A 27,779-nucleotide genomic window follows, 5' to 3' on the forward strand; every position below is an offset into this window, starting at 1 on the left:
AAAGGTATGTTCTAATAATCCTGTTGAGTCACAGTAATGTCATGTGTACAGGGCCTGGAGAAACCTATCTGTACACAAGAAATTGTATTTGAACAGTGGCAGACTAGTAAAGAAGCTATAGTAACTTAGTTTCTTGCATAAAAAAAAAGGTCTTTCTAAGGCGGTTTGTGGTCTCTTCCAGATTTCTAATTAGTCAGATCTGCCTGTCCCTGGTTTAAATTACTGTTAAAGCGTAAGGGCAGATAGAGTATCTCTCCTAGTAAAGACAGTAAGTATATCCACCACCTATTTATCAGTCTTGATCTTAGATGACTTCACCAGACCTAAACTTTCCAGACCAGTTGGATAGAGTAAGTTTTAATCTGTATGGTACTCTGTTGATCACACCTAAAAGATTAAAATAGAAATCGATGGGAACAACATCAATAGTTGTGTCCCCAGAGGCAGGAAAGCCCAACTCATGTAAAATAGTAAGACAGTCTAACGAGTGTCATTAATTACCAACCTGTTTTTCTGTAAGCAAACAGCATGATACAAACACCTCTATGGACTCATTCCTCACATAAATTACTTCGCTATGTAGTTCAAATGCTTATTAGTGTATCATTTGAAAGCCTTTAATGACAATGCCTCTGAACATTTATTTTCATTAGAGATGACTGCAACTATAAAGTAGAATACTTCCCGAGCTTCTCATCAAGATCTGTCTCCCTTTGTAATTTATAAAAGGGTATGAAAGTTCTAAGACAAGCACTCACAGATATCTGAAGAATTACTTTGTTGATGTCATACATACTACACCCTTTTCACTTCTGAGCCTAACACATAGCTGATCTGCTAACATGAGTACCTGCTTACAAAGCATCCCAAGGAAAAGTACAACACACCAGGAAGTGGTACCTCACCCCTTCAAATCTGTAAAACAGCATGTGCTAAAACATATTCCGCAACTTCCACTTCACAAGGCACTGTACCCAGATGAAGCACACACAAAATCTCTGTGTGAAACAAGGAACTTTTCTCAGTGCGTACAAGCCTCGGTCCTCAAAACAGATGAAAGCTTAGCAGAATTAACACAAATCCATTAAAATCAATCTCAGCATATAGCCTCTAAGGAATCAGAGGCCACCAGAAAACCATGACATTCAGAATGAAGGTTACTCTTTTTTTCTCCACCACCTTCCCACCCTTATTTTTTTAAGCCTAACGAAAAGTTTCAAGTTGTTTCCAGCTGCTTAGGCTGGAGTTGATACATAGCTCAAAATAAAGTTAGATTTTTGAGATAGTTGTTTTGTATGATTAGCTGTGTATCTGTCATGGTCAAGATGCCAGTTTATTCTGTTGCATTAATTCAGCTCATGTGGAACTAATTATTTCCTGGTAAGCCATGCCTCTGCTCCCCTTCATGCCCCAGCCCTGCTTCTTTAATTATCTCTGACTAGGTTCAAGATCCTTCATGATGACACAAGAATCACACACTGAGATTCGCAGTTTGTTACTCTAGCTAAGACTGCCCCAGGGAAGTTCTGAAGCCACCTCACCGTGAGAGGTGGTCACACAGTTGCCTGGCCCAAACTTGGACAGTCTCTGAAGCAGCCGACACTACCCGAAACCAGCCAACAAAACTCAAGGGACCAGTGCTTGAACTGTCAGTTTTCAATGAAAGGCAAAACATAGTTTCATTTCCCCCTTTCCTCCAGGTTTAGACAAGTAATTGATATTTCACCTTACAGGTTAACCAGCTTGGGTTGCTCCCCTCAGCAGAAACGCTTGCACACCTGCAGCACTTAAAACCAACCTGTCAAATACATAAAAAAATACTCAGTGACAGATTGAATACTTGTCTTAAGGCATCCAAAGACATCCATGAGATAATTGCTGCAAAATATTTAACACATCTATTAATTATTGTGGAATCCTGTTCCACTCAGCTAATCCCCTCTTTAATTAGTTTCCTACATATATTTCATAAATCTATATAATACTATCCACGCAGACTCATAGGCTTCCCATAAACACCATTCCTCTGCTTTAATGAAGCTCTTGCCCATCTTTTCTTATTTTTCCATGCTAAGGTATTACTTCTCTGATCCTCAGTCATGTATTTGTGGTACAAGGCCAAGGATGCCGACCTTGGGAAGCTGGGTGTAAGAAAGGCAGTACCATTCATACCTACAGCAAGCTGAACACGATAAATGTCTCTTTGATAAAGAGAAAAAAACCATGGTAAAGACATCACTGATGCACAGCCAAGGGTTGCTGACCTCACGATAACATGCTTGTTCTCCCCACCCCTCAACTATAGTGAAAAAAGCTTTGAATGAGTGAAAAGCAGAAGACTATACCCCTTCCGAATACACCACCATGAAAAGCAACAGCCAGTCGAAGGTCACCCTTTGGAGCAGCAGATTACACCAAAGAGCAAATGTGCCAGAAAAGGTAGCTGGGAGCAGGCAGTCCCTACAACATCCCCAAGCACCCCAGGAGAAACAGCAGAAACGTGACCCCTCAGCGCAGACGCCCAAACTCTTCCTCCAAATACTACTTCTCTTGAGGGGCGGCTTCTTGATGTCCCAGTGGCATATGGGGCCTTGAAAGACTGAACACTGCACCTCTTCAAGACATTTACATAACCATTAAAGTCCTTTTGACATAGGATTTGTCTCCTCATTCTGTCCAAGCATAAACAGCTAAGGAACAAGTTACACCAACTCAATGTAAACCCGTCTCAGAAAGCAGCAAGCTGCAATAGCACCAGATGGGAAGCAAGTTTCAATTTCCCCCCCGTCCCTTTTTTCCTTCAACATTACAAAACTGAAATGGTTCAGTCCTGGTTTTGGTACCCAGTGCCAGAAACACTTCCCTCTGCTAATACTGCCTGCAAGATCCTACTGAACGATGACTGTCGCATCTCCCACATCTTCCAAGAGTTGTACAGTGCTTATCAAAACCAGAGAATGCAGCGCTGCCTGAAATCTGAAAACCTCAGCCCTGATATTTGCAAGTGAAGCCAATTACAAATCTGCCACTACTAAATGATTTTACTTTGGGAAATGAATTAAGACCCTGGTGACTACTGGAATGCTTGGCTAGTACATGAAATATAAGTATGCTAATAATATTAAATATTCACCAATTAACTTTAATAGCACATTTGATACACCTCTTGAAACAAAATGTTTTTCAAGTTAACTTTTATTAAAATGAAAGCGAACCATTTCTCCTTCTTTGTACACTGAGTGGTCTAATCATGCTTGATTTCCTGATGAGTGTTGCAGGGCTGAGACATCCCTCTCACCTCCTCAGCTGAAGGAGGACAGATGCACGAGCATTTCCAGAAATTATCTCTATCAAATCAAAGTCTTCACTAGACTGTGGGCTCTGACACCCCTTAAAAACAGTTACTATTTCAAATGCTGTTTGTATCTAAGAAAACATCTAATAAAAAATGTTAAACATCTTCAGACAACAAGATATCTCAAAAGTCACTGCAAAGAAAACATTAAAGAAAAACAGGTTTGGGGAAAAGCACTGCTCAGTTGTGCACAAGAATGCACTGCACAATGTAAGAGTATCTTCACTGAGTTTCCACCGTTACAGCTCCTATACGTACAGGTGATCATACACTGCAAAAGCCAACACAAACCTCCCGAGTTTTGTTTCTTTCCCTCCCATGCCCAAATTGCATCCATAAACTAAGTTTCCTGAGTTTCATTAGAATTAATGTAGATTTACAGTGCTGCAAATCATTTTGATTACATAAGCATTTTTCTTCAACTTGGAAAGCCACAAATATTAAGGGCAGCAACGAGAGCAAGTATCACCTTGTGCTAACAAGACTATGCCAACAAAACCCTTGAAGGGTCAATTTGGCTCATTCAAAGCACTTACAAACATGAGGATATAATTTATACACGAAAAAGGCAACAAGCAGCAATCAAAACTTTATGATTGCACTCACTCTTCAGTCTTCTCACCTCTATTTAAATAAAAATTTGTATGTTCTTGGGTAAAGAATCCGTACAACTAACCAAAGATACTTTATTGTTAAAACACACCGTGTAAGTGAAGACAGAACCAATAAGGATGTGCTTGTATTTAATACTGACCAAAACAGGAAGGAGAGAAAGAGAGTCTAAATTTAATTTGAACTAGCTATTCATATTAAGCCTATAAAAACAAGTGAGTCAGTGTCATTTTAAATAGTTTTTAATGAAAAACAGTTACAGGTACTTGTCTGTATTTTAATGAAACTGAAAAACTTTGCTGCTCCAGACCCAGGCTGCCAAGGCACCAGTGGACTACCTGTGAAGTATGAGCAATGATCATGCACACAGACAACCACACCCCAAGAACCTCGTTGTGAAACAACCGATAGCTACAGCTTCCACTAGGCTTCAGCTGCATTTAGCCAAAGGTCATCACGAACCTCCCAACATGACTATAAACAGTTCTCCAGATTTAATTCTGATTTTCCCCTTGGAAACAGAAAGCAGCCCGAGATGTTTATCCTACTTGGTACGATGCAGATTACTTGAAATTCCACTTAAGATTTGGATCTGTGGGCCCAACACATGCAAAAAGAGGATGCTAATAAACACTCTCACAATGTAAAAAAAAAATAATCCATTAATTTACATAAAATGAGAATGAAAGGGCACAAGATTGGTTTGGAAGTTATGCTCTTTTACAGCGGAACAAACACCCTATTACCAATCTGCTACTTAGCCATTATTAGCTGACACACTTGTCCTGTTCTATAGATATGTAGGCCCCAAATAATATAAACACTGTGTCAAATAAGTCATTGGAGTCGAGACCATGAAAATATAAACTCAGATAATATGAAAGTTTATATTTCCAGTGTAAGTACACCCTTTCAGATCAAGTTTTCACTGAAAATAGAGAGGAGCTGGGAGGTAGCAGGGAAATACAGAACTCTACTAGACCCGCTGTGAAGTTACATTTGTGTTTTTAGCACACAGAAGAGCTGCAGGACAATGCTCCTGTGACTCTGTGCGGGTTTCTTTCTACAGAATCAGGCTAAAGGCCTTCCAAGACTCCGACATCTGGAAACTGGTGGCAATCATACCTACAAGCCTTCTGTTATTTTAGTTAAAATTAAGTGACAGAGGACACACTCTTCGAAGTCTTCTTAAATGTGAAAAAAGAGCAAGAAACAGATCAAATAACCCAATATTCACAGAGTAACAAAGGAAACCAAAGTGGCGAACCCCCCGGCAGGAAGCGAAAGATGCAAACAGCGGCGGGGGCCAGGGCCACCCCCGAGGGGGCTCAGGTGGCCCCACGGGCCCCGCCACAGACCCGGGGCTGACACGTCCGAGCAGATCGGGCGAGGCCTCAGTGCCAGCGGAGACCGACCTGGAGCAGGCACTCGCCCAGGTCCCAGAACCAAGGACCGGAATCTTCATCTTGCGGCTCATTTTTGTATACTTTTCGAGCAATACTACGAAGAGAAGCGGCTCTTCCTCTCCTCCAGCCCGGTCCCGGGAGCCGGCCCCTGCTCCACCGCCTGCCCACTCGATGCTCCCAGAGCCTACAGAAGGTTCCCCCCCGCGGCCATGGCCGGTCCCCTCCCCGCCCCCAGACTGCGAATGGCCTCCGCCCGCTGCCCGTTGGCTTCGCACGGAGAATCGGAGCCGCCGCCCGAGCCCCGCCGGCGCCCCAGCCCGGCCCGGCGGGTCCGCCCACCGCTACGGGATCCTGGCCCCGCCGCTCACCTGCCGACGGTCTGGTTGGCCAGCTGCTTCATCCGGTTGAACTGTTTCTTCATGGCGGCAGCCGTTCCCCCGGCCTCCCGGCAAGCACCCACTGCTCCGCCGCAGCCACACCGACCCGGCCTCCCGCCTCCTCCCTCCTCGCGGCGGCGCCACCGGCCCCGCCCCCACCGGAACCCACAACCACTTCCGGTCCCGCCCCCTCCCACCCCTGCCCGTGGGGGAACGGGCGGGGCAGCCGGGAGCCCGGATGTCCCGCCCGGAGTAAGGATGTCAGTTCCTCCGCCAGACCGCTCACTTCGGAAGCGCGGAGCACTGCTGTTTCAGCGGAGCTGGGCTCTGTGCGCGAAGGCTACCCCTGCCGGTGCAGACAGCCCCGGGAGCCACTGCTGTAGCCTTACTGCCTAGCGTCCCCCAAGACTACTGCTCCCGGCTTCCCTTGCGGTACCACTGCCGTTTCCTGGGCGGGGCGGTGTAGCTCCCACTCTCTCATTGGACATTGTAGGGATGGACAAGTCTCCAGACCAATCGCTGTGGAACTACGGCGGACCGCCCTGTGGAGGCTGTCCAATGAAGGGCGGCGGGGGGCAGGCTGCAGGGGCGGTGGCGGCAGCGGCGGGCGGCCGATCCTCGCGCGTTCTATGGCGGCCGCTGCCCGCGACGCCCTCTCCGCCGCCGGCCTCGATGAGGCGGATGAGGCGGTTCGGGGCACGTGTGAGGACGCGTCCGTCTGCAAACGGTAGTGGTGCCTTGTTCGGGGGGAAACGGTGGGGCGAAACGGCGGGGCGGGCCGGGCCGGGCCGGGCTCCTCTGGCGTCCCCCCGCACCGGGCCGCGGCCCTGAGGCGGTGCTGGTGGGGGCCAGGGCAGGCGTGGGCCGGCCCCCGGGGAGGAGCTCCTTCTGTCCCCGGGTGCCGCCATGCCCGCCCGTGCCGGTGTCCTTTGTCTTACCGGGGCCCAGGAGCTGCACCGGCCGGGGGGCGTACACGGAGGTGACTGGGAAGGTGTTTAACGCCGTCAGCGTTCCGCCTTTGGGGGGGCGGGGGGGTGCCCTGCACCTGGGTCAGCGGCTTTACTCCTCAGGTCTGCCACCAGCTTTCCAGCTCCTGTTATTAAACACCTGCCCCGCTTAAGAGTTGGTTTATGAGACAGTGTACAGTGGTAGCTAGAATTGCACAGCCTGGCAGTGGGGATCAGCGATATCTCAGGAAAAAAAAAATCCTGATTTTTTTCAGAATTCTTTACTTCGCCTCCCCTGGAGAATAGTGCTGGGAGCGTGGAGTTTTGTTGCCCTGTTGTGCGCGGCCATGAATTTAACTTCTGTTATTGCTGCCTTTTTGTTCTTTGTTATTGCTGTAGCAGCAGATTGTTGGGTTGTTGAGTTTGGTTTTGAGAGTTCACCTTTTCCAATCAGTTGTAAAACTAGTGAGTTCTATTAGAATAAATAGTACTGTTGTGTATGTTACAGTGATACGTAGAAGCTCTGGAATAAGTGCAAGCAGCTTGTAGCATAAAGATGTGTAGAAGTAAAGCATGCTTTGTGTGTGCTCTGAGGAAGTGTAGACAGATAATTCCTCTGTTTGCTGGTTCCTCAAGGAGGAAATAACTGAAATTAGGGTCTTCATTTGCAGGAGTTCATCAAATAGTGCAGAGGCCATTAAAAAGATGCTTAATATGGCAACAGCTGAAACTTTTAACTAGACTTTAGATAACTTCTTAACTGAAATAGGTCCCCACATTCAACAGATTTTTTTAAACTGTGCCTGCGTGTACGCACCCAGGTCAGAGTGACCTGTCCAGCCTGTACATCTTTTAGAGTAAATCTTCGTGGCCTTATTTCGTAATTCTTTTTTTTCTTTTCCCTCTCCTCACAGGTTTGCTGTAAGTGTTGGCTACTGGAAGGACCCTTACATCCAGTATTTTGTGAGACAAGCCAAAGAAAGAAAAGCACCTGAAATCAATAGAGGTAAGTTGGCATGTGAATGTGGATGAAGACAGTGCAAACAGGTTCTTAACAGGTCTTGTAGAGCACCTGACAAATGCTTTCTATACTGGGTATTATGGAGTGTAGGAAATAAGTGAGACAAGTTTCCTTCACAGTAATAATTCCATACTGTATCTGCTCTTTTAAATATTATGCTTTAAATCAAAACTCTTTATCTTTTGCTTTTTGTATTCTGAGTGGAATGTCTCTGTTTCTCAGCAAGCAGTAATCTCTACAAAGCAATCAAAAAGATTGGTTTGACCCAGGGCAGCGGGGTACGTCAGCTCTGGTCTCCACAAAAGTGTGCGCGCTAGGTAGAATTATTCTGCTTAGTTTGAGGTGAAACTTGACTAAAACTTTTATTTACCTAAGGCATCCTGTTTTATCAGTGCACCAGATTTTGTTAGTAATAAAAAAAACAACCCAAACCCCATTAGGTATCTTTAAAAGAGTGCGTTATTCTTCCTAAGAAACACCATTTTTTAAACAGACGCCTTAAAAATCTTAATGGGTGTTACACATCAAGTATTACATGAAAATAATAATGAAAAAAAACCTTTTTTTTTTTTTAACAGGCTATTATGCTCGTGTTCATGGAGTCAGTTATCTGATTAAAGCTTTTCTAAAGAAGACAGAATGCAACTGTCAAATTGTTAATCTTGGTGCTGGCATGGATACCCTGTTCTGGCGATTAAAGGTAATGGTAGCCGAGAGTAATGAACTTGGCTGAAGACAAAGATTTGTGTGGACATTTGAAGCACTGTTCTGTGAGGGCTCATCGGTGCTGCACTCTGTAGTACAGCATAGAGGTGTGCAATGAGGCTGAGTGCTGCAGCAGACTGCCCTGGCTGCTCTGCCTCAGTTCTCACCTTGCTTAGAATTAGCTTAGGTACCTTTAAGCCTCAGCCCCATGGGCTTTTACCAAAATGTGCGTGACACGAAGCTGACCTCTAGTGGACTTTCAGCTTGAAAGCCACAATTTGCTGTCCTCTAAGCCTTAAGGTTTCACTTTTTTATCCTATACTAAGAGAGGAATAAAGTCCCGAAGTACAGGATTGTAAAGGCTCTATTTACATGTTCCTGAATTATTAATATAAATGTGAATTTGTATATGTAAATACACACACATTTACATATATATGTAATTGAAAATTTTTCAGATTATTCAGATACTGTATGATAGTATCATTCTGAGTGAACACACCTCTGAGTCATCTTGTCTTCTCGTTAGCATATTCATTTGTAAATTTGGTTTCTAGAAGAAAGCCCGAGGAGGCCAGTCACATTTTGCTTTGTTGCAATTCATTATATTTCAGTCAGTGGAAGGGAAAAAATAATTATTTTTTTCTGAAATGTGAAGCTCTTTTCTTACCTGCATTCTTATGAAAAATGTGTCAATACACGTTTTTATTAACTTTTATTTGTTCTTTAAAAGCTGAAGTGGATCCTGTAATTCCAATTCTTTCTCCTTGTAAAGAGCAGGTGTGGTGTAATTAACATACAGAAGGTGGGATTCAGTTAACTGAGCACTTCAGTGTCCTGACTACCTATTTAATCTACTGGTCAGAAATTCATGAGGTTGACGAGCTAGAACTAGCAGTACATATCCATCACAAAAGGATTGCTCCATAGGGAGAAACTGGTGCAGCTTATCTGTCTGAGTGTCAAATAGTGACATAGTGAAATGAAGAGGCTTTCCTCTTTTTTTGTAGTAGAGGAGTTGTGGTATGCTCGTAGTCTGGCTGTTGGTTTAAGAAGTGTGTGGTCACCACCTGTGTAAACCTGTGCAAAATGTTCTGACTCCTTTCTAAGGAATATGCTGAAGATCATGGTAAATGTCATAATAGTTTCCTGTTGCTGTGCTCTTCTAGATCCTGATAGTACATTGTTGGAATATATGTTTCAGTGATGTAGTGTCTAGGATTGCTGCGTTACGTAAGATGATAAATAATTTCCTTAATGCTTAGAGGATGTTCAAATGTCTCTCAGCTGTTCTTGTTGTTTTGATGGCATTTTTTTAAGCTGTGGGACATTGTCCCACATTACTCTTAGAAATGCCAGTGTAAACTAAAAACTGTTTAGGGCTTAAGGTTATATCTTCCTGTCGTGTGCATGTGAAACTTGAATGTCCCTAATTCTAGAGTCTTGCTCCAATTCTCAGGATGAAAATCTTCTCCCTAGAAAATATTTTGAAGTGGATTTTCCAATGATAGTTGCAAGAAAAATACATAATATCAAGTAAGTATGATGCTGGATGAAACTGAATGTAATTCAGCAAAATGTCATGAATTGCAAGCTACAGTTATTTCATCTCTCTTCTGAGAAACTCTTCATGCTGTAGGATTTATAATAAAGGTTTCATTGTGCAGGCAAGTCATACATGTGACTGTATAGCCAGTGTTCCGAATTGGAGAAGTTGATATGCTTCAGGGAAGCAAGCAGACTTTATTCTTAATTATGTAAAATATAATGGGCAGGGAAAGCCTTACGGTGATTAGAGGTTATTAAGTCATCATCTTTTACTGTTGCAGACAGCAGTAAATTCCCAGACTTGCATGTTCAGTTAGAGAGGTAGGATAGCTGGTACTGTACGTAACTATTCTGTTTGAATGAATACATTAAGGCTTATGGAGGATACTTGAAGAGAGTGTCTGGATTTCTCTTGAATGATTACCTCAAAACTTAAGAGTCATTGGGTATAAAACTCAACTGCAACGTAGTACAAAGTCTCTAACTTGCAAACGCTTTTCTTTCCGGTAGGGGGCAGAGGTATTCTCTTCTGTTTTTAACACACGCATACACGTGTGTATATCTATCTATCTATCTATTAAAAAAAAATTGTAAGCACACTGTTAATCAAGCTTAACTTCTAAGAGATGCTTCTTCCTTCTTCCCACAGATCAAAACCTCCCCTGTCAAAACCAATTATGGAATCCCATTCAGGGGACTCTTTTCTAATAGGTGAGTCATCTTAAAAATAAGTCAGCAATGTACTGTGGCACTTTTAAAACTTTTCTGATCATTTTGTTCTGCTATGTGGGCAGGCTTTTAATGTTTGAAATGCTGTTTGGACAGAAAATTGGGAGGGAAAAGAGGCTTTTTTCTTTTACAGACTCCTGCCCATTTGTTCTATGTCATATTAGAAATGTCTTCTCTTGAAGTGGTTTTATTCTGCCAGAAAGTTGTTTAGTTTTTTTTTTTCTCATAGCTTAAGTTTTCTTTTCTATCACAGAAAAGGAAAAATGCTACTGATAGCCATGTATACTGGATTAAAATATCTATTTTCCTCTATCTTCTTTCTGTCTCATTAAGAGCACAAGTCTTTACATTTAGTGGAGTCTTCGCAGAGGAAATACAGTCTGCAAAGTCCGTTCTTGGAAGCCAGTGCTGTTTGTTACATTTCAGTATTAAGAGGATGTTAGATTCAGGTAGTGTCATGTGGTTGTACTGTCTTGCCTTAGAGCCTCATTATGTTTGTGTCAGAACTGTAATTCAAAAACCTTTTTACTTGTGGGGGAAAGAAAGGTCCGAGTACCACTGAATAATGTTTTCAGTGCCTGAATATCATAGTGCACTATAGTAGCTGCTTTGGACCCTTTAGGAGGAACAGTAATTATCTGCATCTGCAGTACCAACTAATTTGTGTTAGCAGATGAGCCAGCAGTGTTTTGTGTTCCCTGATACAATTACGAGTATAGCTGCTTTTAATAAGCACAATTCTAGCTAAGGGTCTGGAAGGCTTGAAAGGGCCCTCCAAAGAGTGAGGAAGGGCACAGGGTGTGAGGAGGTGTGCTCCTGCTGCCAGTGGCAAGGTGTCAGTGCTTTACCCCAAGGCTCTTTTAGTGCTTTAACTTGTGTCAGAGTACTGCCATGCACTAACTTGGTCGTGCATATTTATGCATATTATGCACATTTTATTGCTGTATATTAGAAGGTCTTAACTTACCAAGCATTTAGATGCCATTTGAAGGGCAGAATTCTCCGTTGTACATTCAGGTCTCAAAAGATGAAAGCCCAATGCCCCATCTTGGAAAAAGGGCTTCTAAGTACCACTGTTTCAGCTAGGAGACCTTCTGTAACATGTTTCTTATATACAATTAGATATGCTGCGTAAGCACTGTTAAAAAGACATTAATACAAGGTCGATCAGAAGGGTTTGATGGTATTTGTGTTACTGAACAGCTGTAGATATGTCTAGTACAGCAAAACAACTGCAAAGTTATCAAGTTGCAGCAGTGTATTGTGATCAAAAGCTACTAATAGCAAGTCACAGCAGTCAAGAGCAATTAATGCATCACTGAGTGTATTGGAGTGGTTTATTTCTCTAAAGCTGTTTCTCTTGTTCTTTCTCAGTGCTGGGTTTTAAATACTTTAGAGTAGCAATTTTACTGTAACCAGGCTGATGTAGGCTTTACTGCACTGAGATCTTTGGGATGTTGCATCATGTCCAGTTAACTTGGAGATGGTGGAATTCTGTTGTGGAATCCCAGTTTGAACTGGCACTCGATAACCACAGGGTCAGTTCAAGTGAAACCCATGTGGAAACTCCCATGTAAGGACAAATTAATGGAGCTGCTTCATGTGCCACCAGAAGAGGCTGTAGAATAAGTAGACAAGTCAAACAGATTAATAGAGATTTCTTAAAGATCTAAAGGAACTTGACAATGAATTTGCTCAGCTACTAACTGGTATATACCCTCTCATTTTAAAACTGTCTTAGTACCTGAGAACTGGAAGGTGGCGGCTGTGACTCAAATGGGCTCCAGGAGAAATCCAGGGAACTACAAGCCAGTAGGACTGATGTCTCTACTGGACAAATTAGTAGAAACTGTAACAGACAGACTTAGTGGAACACAGGAATAATATAATGTGTTGAAAAAGAGTCAACCTGGCTTTTGTAAAGGTAAGTTATGCCTCACAAACCTACTGCAGTTCTCTGTAAGAGTCAACAGACACGTTGGAAAAGGACATCCAATTAATACAGTGCTTGCATTTAAAAAATGTGTTTTGACAGTGTCCCTTACCAAAGCGTGCCAAAGAAATTGCACGGTTTCTGGAGGAAGAAAGGTTCTCATATGGATAAAGAGCTGGGGATACAGGGTAGGCATATGTTGTTAATTTTCATTATGGAGGGAGATAGAGATCTGTGCTTAAGGATATGTTGTTGTTCAACACTTAAGAAATGATTGGGAAAATAGAGTGATTAGTAAGTGGCAGCTTGTTGGCAAGTCCAAACTCTTCAGAGTGGTAAAGAACTGTAGAAGAATCTTGTGAAATTAGTGACTTGGTGATAATTTCCATGTGGATTATTATAAAGTGATGCACATGGGTGGAAAAAGTAGTTTGTGTCTCACATGCAAATGATAGGCTGCTGGCTGATTATCGCTGCCTGCATACAAGAGCTGGGTATCGTAATAAGTAGATATATCAAAACATTGACTCAGTAATGGTCCAGAAATCCAAGTCAAATGGAAGGATTCTTAGAAAAAAGATAGATACCAACATAGATGCCAGTATTAGTAGTATGTGTTTGCCCTCTTTTTGTCCTTTCCCTAGGTAGCTGCTGTTGGCATCTGTGAGAGGCAGGATGCCATACTAGGGGGACCTTTGGTCTGACCTGATACAGGTGTTAGACTAAGTTCTGGGAATACCGCCTGTCACAGGGAGTATAGTGGGGCATAATGAAGCAGTGTTTCCAGGTAGGGGGGAAATGTTGCTCATTTTTGTGTGTTTTGGGGAGGGGATATGGACGAGGATATTAGAATCTTGGGGAGGGATGCTGTTCCATCCTGTCCTCACCCCTCTCAAATCAGTTTCTGTTGTCTCATGTATACCGGGAATAATTTGTTTAGATGCTTTGGAATTTGAGTTACTGTAATATCAATTAACATGACTCTTGCAGCTTTTCTTCACACACTAAATGTTTTCATTTCATGAAGCTAGTGCTAACAGACCACCATATCTGCTTCAGGGCAGCATCTGCTTTCTGCTTCCCCTTTAGACAAAGCAATGACAGCATGGCTTGCAATACCGGTATTGCAATATTTATATTTAATTCCAGTATTTGTGGCCTCTGCCCTTGAATGCAGCACGATGACTCTTCTCATTGAACAGCTTTGTCATTTCTAAGGGAATGTTAGATTTCCAGTAGTTTGACATTGCTGTGGCAATACCAGCTTAAATTGTTTTCAAAGTTCAGTAGCACTATCTTGTTTATGGCAGTTGGGAAGTTAGTACTTCACCTTTGCTATATTGCAAGTGCCAATTACACTTCAATGAACTATTACTTTTCAGTGCCACTCATACGCTTTCTGCCCCTGTGTAGTTCAGCTTTGGGAGTTGGTTTTTTCACCTTGCTTTTCCCTACATTTCCAAACTTGCTTGTGACCCAACGCAGAGAGTGTTGCTGTCTTGATGACTTGCATGCCTTGCGTTGGGGATGATCCTGCACTTGCCAGACAAACTAAATATCTTTGTGTTTTGACATGTACCCTGTTCTGATGTAGTTAACAAACAGCCTGAGTGAGACCAATACTGTATCGTGCCTGTGAGCCTGCAGAATAGGCTGTATGGGCTGGTTGTTTGTAAAGCTGCCAAGGATACCTTCAGATGAAAATCCTAATGAAATCAGTTTGAGTCAATAGTATCCTGCATGCTGTCTCTTGGAAAACCTCCAGGAAATTGTTTGACTAATCTGAGAAGAGAGTAAGGAAAGATAACTGTGAATTCTTGTAGCAGAAGAAACACTGCGCTCTGTGCACCTGACTCTATAATGCTGCTTCAGCAGACAGATTAAGGTAGTAGGTGAGTGCCAGAGGGCCACCATAAACCGAAGCATTTACTTGCTGGTGGCATGTTTCTGTGAAAAAAAAAAAATAAATTATTGCAGTGAGGTCAAGAGGCAACTATAAGCAGCTGCTACTATTCGGTTACTGCAGTGATGTCTAAATTCAAACTACTTGTGTTGTTACTTCTGTGCCAATGATCAGAGCGAAACATTCTCTGTTGCATTACGCATAGATAGCAGAAACATGTGCCTAGGCTGAGAGTCTGCGTTGAGTAAATGGGGTGGGCTGGAGTGGTGGGGCTCTTTCTCTCCTTCACTCCCCCCTCCCTTGCATTTCTCAAATGAAATCTGAATCTGGTATATCTCAAACCTTCACTGCAGACAAGTACAAGAGAGAAACTTTGAAAACCATAAGGTAGCTCCGTGCTCTTAAAAAGGAACGTCGTGAGCAAAGAACTCTGCTAAAAAGCAGCATGGATTATTGGTGCCTGGATAGGAGTTAGTGCTTGGAATATGGGATTTTCAATGGATTAAGCCACCAAATGTTGCTGGCTATGCCAGCATTAGGGCAGTTGGCCTAAGCCACAACGAGGTGGCCCTATTTATTTGAAAATTGCTGCGGATTTGCATGTTAGTGCAGCGTGGGTGGTGTTCTCACCTGGCCAGGAGGGAAGGCAGTGGCTCCTGGCAGCCACAGAGTTCTGGTGGAGCATGTGGGGCTGGGGGAGGTCACGGTGGCAGACACCTTCCAGAAGAGTGAGATTACAGTAAGGAAAAAAAAAAAGTAGAGTTTTTTTCTTAACACCAAAAAAACCTGCTTAATTTAAAAGAAACTTCTTCACGGGAAGAAATCAATGGAGACCACGTGACTGTGCTAGCAAGCTGAAACTTGCTTTTTCAGCTCCTCCGTAGGTAGGCAGGTATCATGAAATACATTTGCACCAACGCTGCTCAGTCAAGGTGGAAGCATGTTTACAGATTTTCATGCTTGGAGTGTCGTACTCTGCAACGAAGTAGAAATTGGTGCCAGAGCATTAACTGAAGTATGTTATTTTCTGGGGTCTTTATGGCCGTATTTCAACTTTTAGCATCCAGGCTGGGAACAACGGCAATTCCAGCGATCATCAGCTGCCATTGCCTTGCAGTAAATGAATGTCTGTTATCCAAGTGTGAGGTGATGGAGCCATTGTCAGTTTGATTTTAAAATGCTGAAGTTATTTGCCTAGTTTGACTTTTATATATAGAAGGGTTTTTTAATGCCATGTATAGGCCAAAGGTGGAAGCTAGCAAAAAAATCTTACAGGGAACATAGGAAGAGGCTTAGCTTAAATTAACTTTTTCTCTAGCTTTTTTTCCTTTTGCTTCTCTTTTTGCATTTTAAAATTGTCTAGTGTAAATTTCATATTTTTTCCTAAAATTTCCTTCAAGATAAGTTTTGATCATAAATGTTGAAAAGTATGAATTATGGAGATATTTAATGAGGTGCTTTCAGATATGTTTAAAATGTACGATTTTTAGCAATTTTATCAGCTTGTATATAATGAATGTGTGTGCAGTTCTGCCTTGGTACTGTCTGTGGTTGTGTTTGCCAACAACCATCAGCAGAAAGTCAAGGGAAGTTGGCAGGAAAATGTGTGGAGGAACAAGTACATTCTGTTTGAATGGACTGAAGAAGGAGAACCAGGCAGCCCAGATACTGGAGATGGAAGTGGAGTGACAATCCATTCCTCATCAGCTTTCTTAACCTTTTAAAATTTTCGGCTGCAAGGAGTCTTGTATTAAGACATTAAGTATACTTGGTTTTAAGGTTTAAAGAATATTCCCACTGAATCAAATCACCCTTGAAGAATCCTGTTCTAGTTTGGTGTTTGGGTTTTTTTCCCGGTACTTAACTTTGAATAACCAGGCTATGGCTGTGTGGCTGTTTATTTTCGCTTATTCACAGCCTACATCTCCAAAAGCAACTGTCTGCTGGACCACGCAGCTCAGCACTGAGGATGTCGCCATGACCTCCCACCATGTCAAGGCATAACAGGAATTCTGTGGGGTTTCTTCTTGCATATATAGGCTTGTTAAAAACAATGTTAATAATTTTGATTGTTGAAATTTGAACCATTTTGAAGGACAGTTTTCTAACCTAAAGTTTGAGAAGTTTTGCTCTTTCCAGTTCTTCAGTGATAAGAGTGTTTGAATCAACATGATGTGAGCAAGAGACATTCACTTCCACCTCTGAAGTGTTTGTACTACTTCTGTTACTGGAGCACTTAAAAAATTGTAGTTTATTTCTGGTTACAATTGACGTACTGGTATGTCCAAGTCAATGAAACTGGACAAGAACATCGCGTTAGTTTCAATACTTGTTGTGGTGACTGATGCTTATTGTATCTCTGGACAGCAAGCTGATCACTATATAAATACTTTCCTGTGTGTGGTGGGGATTTTTGTGTGGCGCGCTTTTGATGCCATTATCATGGCCTTGATATAATAACTTAAATAGAAGGGTGTGGGAAGTAGTAAAGCTATTACAGAACATGTACGTGGAAAAAACCTTGACTCAAAATGTTGAATCATTTGCCACACAACTTTTTTTTTTTCTTCCCCTGGAACAGTCTGGATGGACTGTTCTGGTTTCTGTATATGTTCAGATGTGTTGCTGGAAAGACAGCTATTGTCACTTGCTAATGCCATTTTCGAACAGTTGGTCACTTGAAAACTAAATGGAGGTACATCTTCCAGACTGTTTGAAGCACTGCTTAAGTTAATAAGTTGCCTTCCTGCACACATGTACAATTTTTTTTTTTTCTTCTCCTGAAATGGAAAACCCCTTTCATCCTGTCTCTTCAGCCACTTGGCTTTTCTTTCTCTCTTCACTTAGCTTTTGACATCTGCTCCCACATTACCATGCAGGAACTGTGTCGGTCTGCAGCAGGATCCCAACTGGAGCTGTGCCAGAGCTTGCTGCTGCAGATGGGTATTGACTGGCCATTACAAGACCACTTTAAACTCTGACTTTTGAGGTGGTTTTTTTCCACTGTTTAGCTTACTTATTTTACTGTTTGCTCTGTCACACTTATATGGTAAGAAGGTAAAATTATGTACTATTCAGTCCTAATGACTTTACTCTAGTAAAGCTAAAGCGTGAAAGAGCAATCTGGTATATTCCCTCAGAACTTTTATGTCGAAGTGGGTTTGATGCTGCATGTGTAAAATGCTTGCTATGGGGACTGGGCTCATCTAGTTGAATTGATTGCAGCTGGTTGTCAGAATTATTGATAGCAAGATGCTCATGTTGCTGCTGGCTTCCTTACAGTTTTGCTAGTATGGCAGAGTATCTTTTGACTTTACGACTAGTTCCTCCTTCGTGTTGGAAAGCATTTACAGGAGCTTGCTGCCAGTTGTATCCCAGGATGAATATTCGTTTCTCAGAATATCTTTTCTGACTTGACTCTACATTTAAATACCATCACTAGATCATACAAAATGGCTAAATGATAACTTCTTTTGGCCCCCAAATCTGTCTGACACCTCTATATATTTATATATGTATATAAAAAAATATAGCTATATGTATTGTTAATTTATGTAGCTATATCTATTATTAATACTTGGAACATTGTTCCTCTAGACTCTACAAACAAAATGAAAAACCCTGCCTTTAATCTTCATATTTTTCTTCTCTCTGCATTCCTTGAAACCATGGTAACGGGTGGTATAACTTATCTGCATTAGAGTGGCTGCAGAGTGAAAGAGTAGGCTTGCTGCAGAGTGTGGTGCTCATATACCACCATCTTGTAAACCACAACAATCAGGTATAAGGGAAATTAATGCCTTAAAAAGACGAGTTTGCTGTTAATTGTTAGGTGTAACGTATTAAACTCTTGACTTCAAATTCATATGTTCCTGTGGTGTTTTTTTTAATTTCTAATTTTAACATTCCTCTTATTTGTAACCATTAGTCTCTCAAAATTTTAAACTTGTAGATTCTCACAGCCTAGACTCCAGTCGATATTCCATAGTAGGAGCAGATCTCCGTTTCTCATCAGATTTGGAGGAAAAGCTAAAGAAACATAACCTGGATATACAGTAAGATTTATTTTTATTTGTTCTTTAAGGAGGGCTTGTGGAAGCGTACTGGTGAGAGTCAAGTCTTGCTTGGACATACAGTATCTGCCTCCAGTGCTCGTTATGCTATTTCCATGGTTACCTTTTCCTGAGCCCTTGAGCAGAAGGAATTGTTCAGACACCTCATGCAGCCTCACTGAGCTGAGCAGGCTGGCATTGCTGTGACTGCTTGGTAGTTCCAAGTCTCAAGCAAGGTTGTTCCTTGCATAGCTATTCTGCAAACTGTGTTTTTGTCCTTCCTGAGAAGATGAAATGTTACAGAACTATTTGCTTTTTGCTCTTAACACACTGTGGGGAATGGAGCATGGCTTTCTGTGAATGTGTTTCTGGTGGTTGGTTCCCTTTGGGGTATATGATCCTTTCACACAAGTCAAAGCTCTCGTTGCAGGGCAGGCACCTGTAATTCCTTCTTGCTTTCCCCCATCCCTTGCCTTGGAGGGGATGAGCTCCCACAGCAGCCATTTGCTGCCTCTGAGCTGATAGGAATTTCCTTTCTCTACTTCAGGATTGAATTTGGTTGAAATTTAGTTGGTAGAATCATGTTATTCAAGGGGAACCTCTAAACTAGAGATGTATCAAAATGTCATAAACTGCATTTTTTAAGAGTTGGTTCAGTTGCATTTAGTTTTAATGCTGACTGATGGGCAGTACTTAGATCAGTAAACATCTTCTACCCTTGTAAGAGCTATATGAATCAAGATTTCTGGGAGCTTAGCTGGCAAAATGAAGAATAATTCTGTCAGTGTTAAATTATTTTGGTGGTTTATCTTTGTAATTATTTTCTGTTGCCACCACTTAAAACCCCTATTGTTCCCTAGACCTTTCGGTAAAGTGATTACCATGGAGTCCTTTGAGAACTTAACTCCAGAAGCTAATATCTGGGGTTTTATTGTTCAAGCGTTAGGCTTTGGGAGGTGCGGGAGGGGCAGGATTTAATTTTTTGGAGTGGATGATGGACATACCTTTCAAATACAAGATATATAAATAGTAGCTATCTGGCTGGGTGGGAGAGAGCATATGGGTAAGCAGAATGCATGAAATTGCCATTTAAATCTTTACACTTCATCTTCTGAAATCTTGCCTTGCTTGCCTACATTGCTACTCCTTGTGGATTTCTCCTGCTTGTAGTGACTTTTCTTTTTCCTGTTCATACTAGCAATTAAAAGAAAACTCCGTAATTCTAAGGAACACTACTCCTGTAGATGTATATTTTGGGGTTTTGTGGATGGAGGAGGAAGAGGCATGTGCAAATGATAGATTGCATTTTGTTAGATAATATGCAAAGCTTATTTTACAGATATTGAACAGATTTGTCTAATTAAAATTCTTCTTAGAACTTTTTTAAAGAGAAAACTTTTTAAATTTGTATTTTATTCCTAATTTTACTAAAAAGTGCAGATTGTGTATACAGGGTACAATTCTTCAGCAAAATGAATTTTAATATGCACTTCATTCAGTTCATGCTATCACAGTTCAGAGAAGACTTAGAGAATATGCATTCTTCAGCGTTCATAGTCCGGCTGACTTAGGGGAGATTGTTTCCTAATATCTCTGGTCTGTAACTATGGGAGTCCCCTGCGGTTAAGTCGTCGATTTCCAGAAAACCCAGTTCTAGTCAACTTGATGAAGTGATTTCATTCAGTCTTAAATGTCTAGTTTGTAAAAAGGGTAGCTCTTTAGCTCTTTTAAGAAATGTGGGGACGTGAAATTACTTGCTTGCTAATAATTCTTTATAGATTTTTCTTGTTCTTTTGCTAGAAATTGTTCTCTTGTTTGTTTGTATTTTTTTTTTTTGTTTTAAAGTTTGCCAACGCTTCTGGTAGCAGAGTGTGTGCTGGTTTACATGACACCACAGCAATCTGCAAATCTTTTAAAGTGGGCAGCAAGCACTTTTCCAGTGGCGATGTTTATAAATTATGAGCAGGTAAAACAAAAATGGCATTTTTAGGCCTGCGTTATTGTCATAAAAATAGCTCTCAAAAGTGGGAGTTCTGCTTGTAAAATAAGAGTTGGGCCATACCCTTTTGTATAGACAGCAGTTTCTGCGGAATTACTTAAGTAATGTGTTTTACCTTGTAGATTGAGGAGCTTATTGTAAAGAATGTACGGCTGTTCTGAAAGACAATTTCTGGGCTATGTTGAACCAAAGTAACTGAGACTTAATCCATATGTGGAGAAAATCATAGAATATTGGTTTTAGATAAGACAGAGGGAAAAGAAATGATGTTGAATGTTGGGTATGAGTGTATAACATTACATAATTACCTCTCTGTGTTCTTTGGCAAAGTGCAGCAAAAATCACATCAGCATGAACTCAGCTTCTCTGTGTGAAAGTAAAATGCTGCCTCGGGGGAACTAGGTGGCTCCAGGAATTAGTAACAGGATCTTCCAAGCTGTAAATCACTCCTAGAGAGCTGAACCAAGTTGCCAGCAGCTTAAAGCAGAGTCAGTTTTCAGTGCCCCGTCCCTCTGTAAAGGCAGTAGCATTGTCACCATTAAATTGGCACTCAACTTGTAAACGTGAGGTAGCTAAGGAGATTGTGGCAGTGGGAAAAGAGACTTGGTATAAAAATGTGAAACTTACTTTAATGTTATCCTGTACGTTTTATGACACAGACAACTCAAGAGTTTAACCAAGTTACTGCTTTTCAGTGCGGTTACATTCTTTTCGGAAGGGGGAACACTTTTGTCTCATTCTCTACCTGAGGTGAATATGACAGACCGGTTTGGACAGATCATGATTGAGAACTTGCAGAGACGACAGTGTAACCTGGCTGGAGTGGAAGTCTGCAGATCCTTAGACTCTCAGGTAAAAGGGGCACAGAGCTCTGGGTGTGTTTGAAATTAAACCAGATTAATCTGTCTGCAGGTTCTACCTCGTGCACTGTAAGGCTCAGAGCAATGACCAAAGCAGGTCTGGAGTGGGGCAGCAGCTACCTACTGAAACGCTTTGCCATCCGTGTTACGATGGTTCCCTCTTGTCAGTGCCATGGTTGCTTGATATCACTTAGATTTGGCAGCTGTACAACAGCAGCAGTAGGTCAGAGCCCAGCTCCATCTATCCAGCTGTCCTCTCTGTGCAGAGGTTAGCAGCAGATGCTTAGAAAAGAGTATAAAAGCTCTTCAAAGAACAGGTCAAGCATATGGCCTACAAAATCCTTAAAGGGGAAAAACTCTTCTCTGGTATTTTTCTTCGAGTCCTCTGAAAACTGTGCTGCTTGTTTATTTTACAGAAGGAGCGATTGCTGTTAAATGGCTGGGAAACCGCACGTGCCATTGATATGATGAAAGTATACAGCTTTTTGCCACAGGCTGATGTCAAAAGGTATTACTGATAGCTTGCTTTGTAGTCAAAAGTCATCTTCAGATGCCAGTTCTGAGGTAGTTCACCTCAATAATGCAGTATGGGATCCCTTAGTATAACAGAGAGGAGGCTGCCTGCGGATGCTGGCTAGGTAGACGGAACGTGTCTGAGTCTGAAGCTCTGCAGAGCTTTAAGGATAATACCTAGAGCAACGTTAATGATCCAGAGGGTTATTTCTGCCAGGAGCAGACTGGCAGCAGTGATATTTTATTTGGGTGCAATATAAAGCATCTCATAATAGAAATTTGCAGGTAAAAGGTGCTGCAGAAATGTTGTATTGAGTTTTTACAGTACCCAAGATGTTACTTGTGAGCATCCAGTCTCCACACACTAGATGGGTGGAGTGGAGTTCTAAAATACACTCAGAAAAAGCAGCTGCTTTTCATGTCCTCAGGGCAGATAACATCCAGGTGTTTGCTCCAGGCTTATAGGCCTAGGTAAGATTATTTACCAGTTTGTTTTTTTACTACAAGTGGATGGAAAATGACCAGTCCTGATCTTCCCTCCTGTCCTGGTTTTAGCTGGGATAGAGTTAATTTTCTTCTTAGTAGCTGGTACAGTGCTGTGTTTTGGATTTAGTATGAAAATAACACTGGTAACACACTGATGTTTCAGCTGTTGCTAAGTCGTGCTTACTCTAAATCAAGGACTTTCCAAGTTTCCCATGCTCTGCCAGTGAGCAGGTGCATCACAAGCTGGGAGGGGGCAGAGCCAGGACAGCTGACCCGCACTAGCCAAAGGGGTATTCCCTACCACAGAACATCACGCTGAGTACAGAAACTGGGGGGAGTTGGCTGGGGCGGGTGAATTGCTGCTCAGGGACTAGCTGGATATAGGTCAGCAGGTGGTGAGCAATTGTATTGCGCATCACTAGGTTTTGTGTTGTTTTTTTTTTCTCCCTTGGGTTTTATTCCTCTCTCTCTCTCTCGCTTCCCTTTTTCATTACAACTGTTACTATTATATTTTATTTTATTTCAGTTACTAATTGTTCTTATCTCAACCCATGAGCATTACCTTTTTCCTGATTCTCCTCCCCATCCTGCTGGGGGGGTGGGCAGGGGGAGTGACCCAAGTACTGCATGGTACTTGGGTGCCAGCTGTGGTTAAACCGTGACAGCTCCCTTCTTCCTTGGCAGCATATTTAGGTAATGAGCCAAGGCAGGGCAGTAATTAAGTGCTATGACCTATTGTACTATGCAAGCAAAGAGGGAGAGGGAGGAGAGGTGTGCCCAACAGTGTGGTGTGAGACTCCCTCAACAGATGGATGCATCTTCATTCATATCATCATTATGAGCTAGACTGCTGGGTCTGTAGACAGAGCTTAGTACACAGAGGGTATAACTAAAGGCTGTTCTAACGGTCGGTAATCTGCATGGATCTTGTTAAACGTTTTGCATTAAAGAAAAGCTGAAAAGGGGGAAACTGGTTTTAATGAATAACTTCTTAAGTACATATAATATGAAGCGTGAATTGCTATGAGTCATTTATTAACTATAGTTTGAATTAGCCAAACAAGTTACTTTGGTCAAAATAAGTATTCACATATGGGGATTTCTCAAGCCATGGAACTGAACAGGTGAGACTGAAAACCTTAGGGTATTTAAATAGGTACGATGACTGTGTGATTGTGCCATATGGCACTTGTGGAGAGACGTAGCTTGTACTTTTTTTGCAGAATTTTTGACTATCTTAGATCTGTTCAGCTCCTTCCACTTTTTCCAAATGCCAAGAAATAGGTTATGTAAACTCTGTCCCTCAGTGTTAATGAGGCAAATAATGCTTTCTATTTATAAAAGTCTTCACAAAAGTGTTCTTCTGCAGCACTTGCACATCTGTGAATGTATTTAGGAACTTTTGCCTCTCAGCCTCTTTTGATCCCCAGTAGCAGCCCTTCCAAATATTTAGCATGGAAAATAAACACTCTGATATTCAAGTAATCTAGAGCAAGAGAGGAATGTGGCAGGTCAAACTTTTTAAAGCAAGCACAGCTTGGGAGAAGTTCTCCCATTTGTTCAGTGGAAGGCATTCAAAGATCTTACTTTAAAAATCCTAGGTAGGAACCATTTTAGGAAAAAAATCCTCAGATCTTATGTATACCATTTGGTTTGTGCTTCATCATGAGCTCATGTGGGAGAGTTGTTAGAAACTGCACTGGTGTACCCATCACTCTTCCAAGACATAATATGGACTTGTGATTGTCTGGAGAAAATACCATCTTCAACTGTTCACTGTAAATCTTTGATGAAGATAAATCTTCCGTTAGGCTGTACTGTTGTGTCTCCTTAAACCCAGCAAGACCAGATACGTGCAGTTAAAGGGGTTAGAAGAGAAATACTGATATTTGTGAGAAGTTATACAGATTAGTCCCGGAACAGGAAATTCCAGGGATGAGAAGTAGGGAACATCTTGTGGGTCACTTGTTTCATACATTGACAACAAAAACTAGCTGTAGTGCTGGTATACCTGTATTAATTTACTGGAAAGGTAACTGCCTTATTGGCCATAGTTCTAGCTCCTATAGAATGAAGACGAATACTTTAAAAACTGTGTTGAGACTCCAGCTTGAATCACAATTTTTATCTTATTCCTACAGAATAGAAGGACTTGAATTCCTAGATGAAAAGGAGCTGTTTGAACAACTAATGCAGCACTACTGCATCTGCTGGGCTTCAAAGGACAGCAGTAATCTGGGTAATGATCTCCAACATCTGGGAGGTGACCCTCCACATTGAAATCATTATGTGGAAAGACTGGGGCTATATACAACAGCTGTATGGTAGAAGTATCCTGGCACAGGAATGGGGTCTGCTTCTCTGTCATTGTTGGGGCTGTGAACACCTTCCAGGTGGTGTCTCATGACTGTTTCTCCACAGCCTTTGGGGGGTTTGTATGGGCATCTGAGTTGCCCAACAGGAAGCCTGTTGAGTAAAGGGGAGTTAGAATTTGTACACTGAAAGATGCCGTATGGGTTACTTTAAATAACTGCCTGTTTCATACTATCAGTGCTAATTGAAGGTTTACAAATCTTATGCATGTAAAGTGCCATATGGGCACATGGTATATAGAATCACAGTGTCCTGACAATATAAAAATAAATTTGTATTACTTAGATATAAATGGGGACAATACTGAAGAAGACTGGGCTATCTGAGACTGAAGTTTTACATGTTACTTTCTCTGGGGGAAAAAATTCCCCCTGAACTTAACCCTTCTGTTCTTAAAATTCTGTCTCTCCTTAGACTGGAATTTGTTTGAAACAGAGAGACTTGCTGTATGCCTTCTGTAGCACCGTATATGTTGCTGCTGCTTAAGAAATAATAGAGTCAAAAGAATTGTGGTTCAGGTGAAGCACTGATATCTACAGCCATTACATGTCCAAATCGGAAAGACAACTCTGTTGCAGACACAGTTTATCTCTACTTCTGTCTGCTATTTCAGGACCAGAAAACTTCTCTGCCTGCCAGTTCCATCTATTTTTTCCTCGCCTTCTCCTTCTCTGCCCTTCCCTTGCTCCTGACAAAGCAGTACTCAAGAATAATTTTTATTGACTGTTCCTTAGTGAATGTGAATAGATGTAATCTCTGCTGAAGTTGTGCAGCCAGACTGAGTAGCAAAGCATCTGATCCAGCTGGTAAAACTAGACCTTCAGTACCCTGTTGCTGCTGCTGTAACAGATGCTGGCTTGTGGCATCTGCTGACCTGAACCCTACAACTTCGACAGCTTTGAGCTGCAGAAATGCACATTTCCCATTTAATTTCTTAGGGCTAATAAGTGATGACTGTAATAGAGAACTTATTTCTAGAGGAGATGAGGCCAAAATGTTCACCTGTTCATGGTAGCCAGTATTCCTGGGATTTCCAGTATTATCCTTTGCTGTCATTAGAGAAATATTTTGGAAAATTTTGGGTACTGAGGTTAAACAATGTAGCATATCTTAGAAGTCAAAAAAGGCAAATCTCAAAGGACACAAATATCTAATGCATGGATGTGTTATAATCTAAAGCAGGTTTTCTTTATCCAGTGTGAATTTGCTGCCCTGATTCATGGTACTTTTCCCCAGCTTTCTCTTTCTAATTTCATGGGCAGATCCTTCGGTTCAGCAGCAGCCTGTCTTAATTCTTCTGTCATTAATAACTTCAGTACTCCTTCAGATTGGCTTATTCAAATTAATTGCTGCATCACAATAAAAAAAGGGTTTAAAAAGTACAGATCAACCTGTTCCCTAACTTCCTTTCCTCCCACCAAATCCTTTACATTTAACTTCTTTTTTTTAAGAAAAAGTAATTCTCTAAGTGTCCTTCCTGTGTCTTAACTCCTAATAGTAGTGAAGTACAGGTAGTATAAGACTAAACACTTGTTTCTCCCCCTTCCCCATTCCCCTTTTCTTTTCAAATAGGTCTTGCAAACATCACATTCTAATGTATTTGCTGGAGGGAAGCTGTGGACCCAGAAGCTGCAGCACCTGCCTTCTGCTTGAGGCAAGATCACAGAAATGATGGGACTTTGCATGTGCCGACTTCGGTCTGCGCGTCTATGTAGGCGTCGCCAGGACAGAAAGCGATGGGTGCTGCTGATGTTGACTGTCCTGTTGGCTTTTGGTAGTTCTAATGAATCTTTTTTGCCCATTGTGAGCAATTGTTATGAGGCCAGACTTGCCTCCCATTCACAGACATATGATGGACTTGTGTAAGATGTCAGTAATTCCTGTTTAAAAGCTTGCCTTCCTTAGTTTAAAACCAAAAGTGTTCTTGGATTATATGATTTTCCTTTTTGTCTTTCTGTAGATGTGTAAAATGTATTTGTGACAGGAAGCTGGAAAAACAATTCTGGTGAACTGCATTACTGGATATCTCTGCACTGTGCATGGCTGATCATGAGGGTTAAATTTTCTTAATTTCCTTTCTGTTCAGGTTTAATTTTTATGAAGTGTCACCATGTTGGCTTTCTCCAGGCTTTACTGTTGCTGTAAGGCTGTCGCTATACTAGGTATGTTCTTGTAGGGGAAGACTGAAAGAAGGGGAGCTGTGATTCTTGTTCAGTGCTGTACAAGAAACTGGATGATGTTAAACTTAGACTTTATTCAGCTGGGAAGGGCTTAGCTTGGCAGTTGAGCACTGGGACAGTGTAGGTAAGAAAAAGATTAATCTAAATTTGCACTGCTTCTGGTAGTATCTTTACACCAGTTTCTCATTCTTCTTTCTTTCCCCTTAAAAGAAACAAAACAAAATCCTAACGGCAATGAAAGACCTTGCCCTGTTGTTTGAAATGGAGTCTTGCAACCTTCAAATAATAAATGTTTAGTATTTATAATTTGCCTAGTGTCTTACTTACTAGAAATTACCTATTTATATCTGGTTTAGTGACTACATTTTTACTCTCTCACCAAGAGTAGGTTTTTTAAAGCAATTGCAAGCATAAGTAACCATTTTTTGTGCTGTATGTGACACTGTAGTGTAAGAATACAGAACCTGGCTTTGGAAATAGTTGGCATGGGTTTGGACTGGAGACATAGGGAAAGAGTATTGAGATACCAGAAAAGGTGAACAATTCTTAGAGATGGTCATAACTTCAGAGGAACAGAAGTAGTAAAAAGAAATGCCCTTCCCTTCGCTGCCCTCCTCTCTGTCACTGATAGTAGTCCCTGGTAGCTACAGGCCACACACAAACATTGTGTCAAGCTGATTTTTTAAATGACATGGCACAGAAATATGGTATTTGGTTAATGCTGTGCTTGGTCTTCGCAGAGTGTTCACATAAAATCTCTGCCCCCAAAGGGAAAGGGTG

The 27,779-nt window shown here is 41.7% G+C and overlaps 2 protein-coding genes across 7 annotated transcripts in view; one reads left to right on the forward strand and one right to left on the reverse strand.

Annotated features, from left to right (window-relative positions):
- ARHGAP17 (Rho GTPase activating protein 17) overlaps positions 1-5,900 on the reverse strand; it is a 47,886-nt gene extending 41,986 nt beyond the window's left edge. For 5 of the 6 annotated variants that reach the window (XM_055803722.1, XM_055803717.1, XM_055803720.1 and 2 more), the window contains exon 1: positions 5,742-5,900. In XM_055803722.1, the coding sequence (XP_055659697.1) occupies positions 5,742-5,794 (53 nt within the window). In that variant the 5' untranslated portion in view covers positions 5,795-5,900. Of the gene's footprint in view, positions 1-1,726; positions 1,799-5,741 lie in introns of all 6 variants that reach the window. The other variant, XM_055803721.1, reaches the window with a different exon arrangement.
- Positions 5,901-6,300: 400 nt separating this feature from the next.
- LCMT1 (leucine carboxyl methyltransferase 1) lies at positions 6,301-27,305 on the forward strand. Its single transcript, XM_055805447.1, has 11 exons — positions 6,301-6,477; positions 7,612-7,703; positions 8,297-8,418; positions 9,883-9,959; positions 10,621-10,682; positions 18,489-18,591; positions 20,434-20,554; positions 21,338-21,439; positions 21,864-21,955; positions 24,588-24,685; positions 26,392-27,305. The coding sequence occupies exons 1-11, from the start codon at positions 6,380-6,382 to the stop codon at positions 26,412-26,414; spliced, it is 990 nt and encodes a 329-aa protein (XP_055661422.1). The 5' UTR covers positions 6,301-6,379; the 3' UTR covers positions 26,415-27,305.
- The last annotated feature ends 474 nt before the right edge of the window (positions 27,306-27,779 follow it).

This window comes from Falco peregrinus, chromosome 5 (assembly GCF_023634155.1).
Source record: "Falco peregrinus isolate bFalPer1 chromosome 5, bFalPer1.pri, whole genome shotgun sequence".
In the NCBI taxonomy this organism is placed as follows: domain Eukaryota; kingdom Metazoa; phylum Chordata; class Aves; order Falconiformes; family Falconidae; genus Falco; species Falco peregrinus.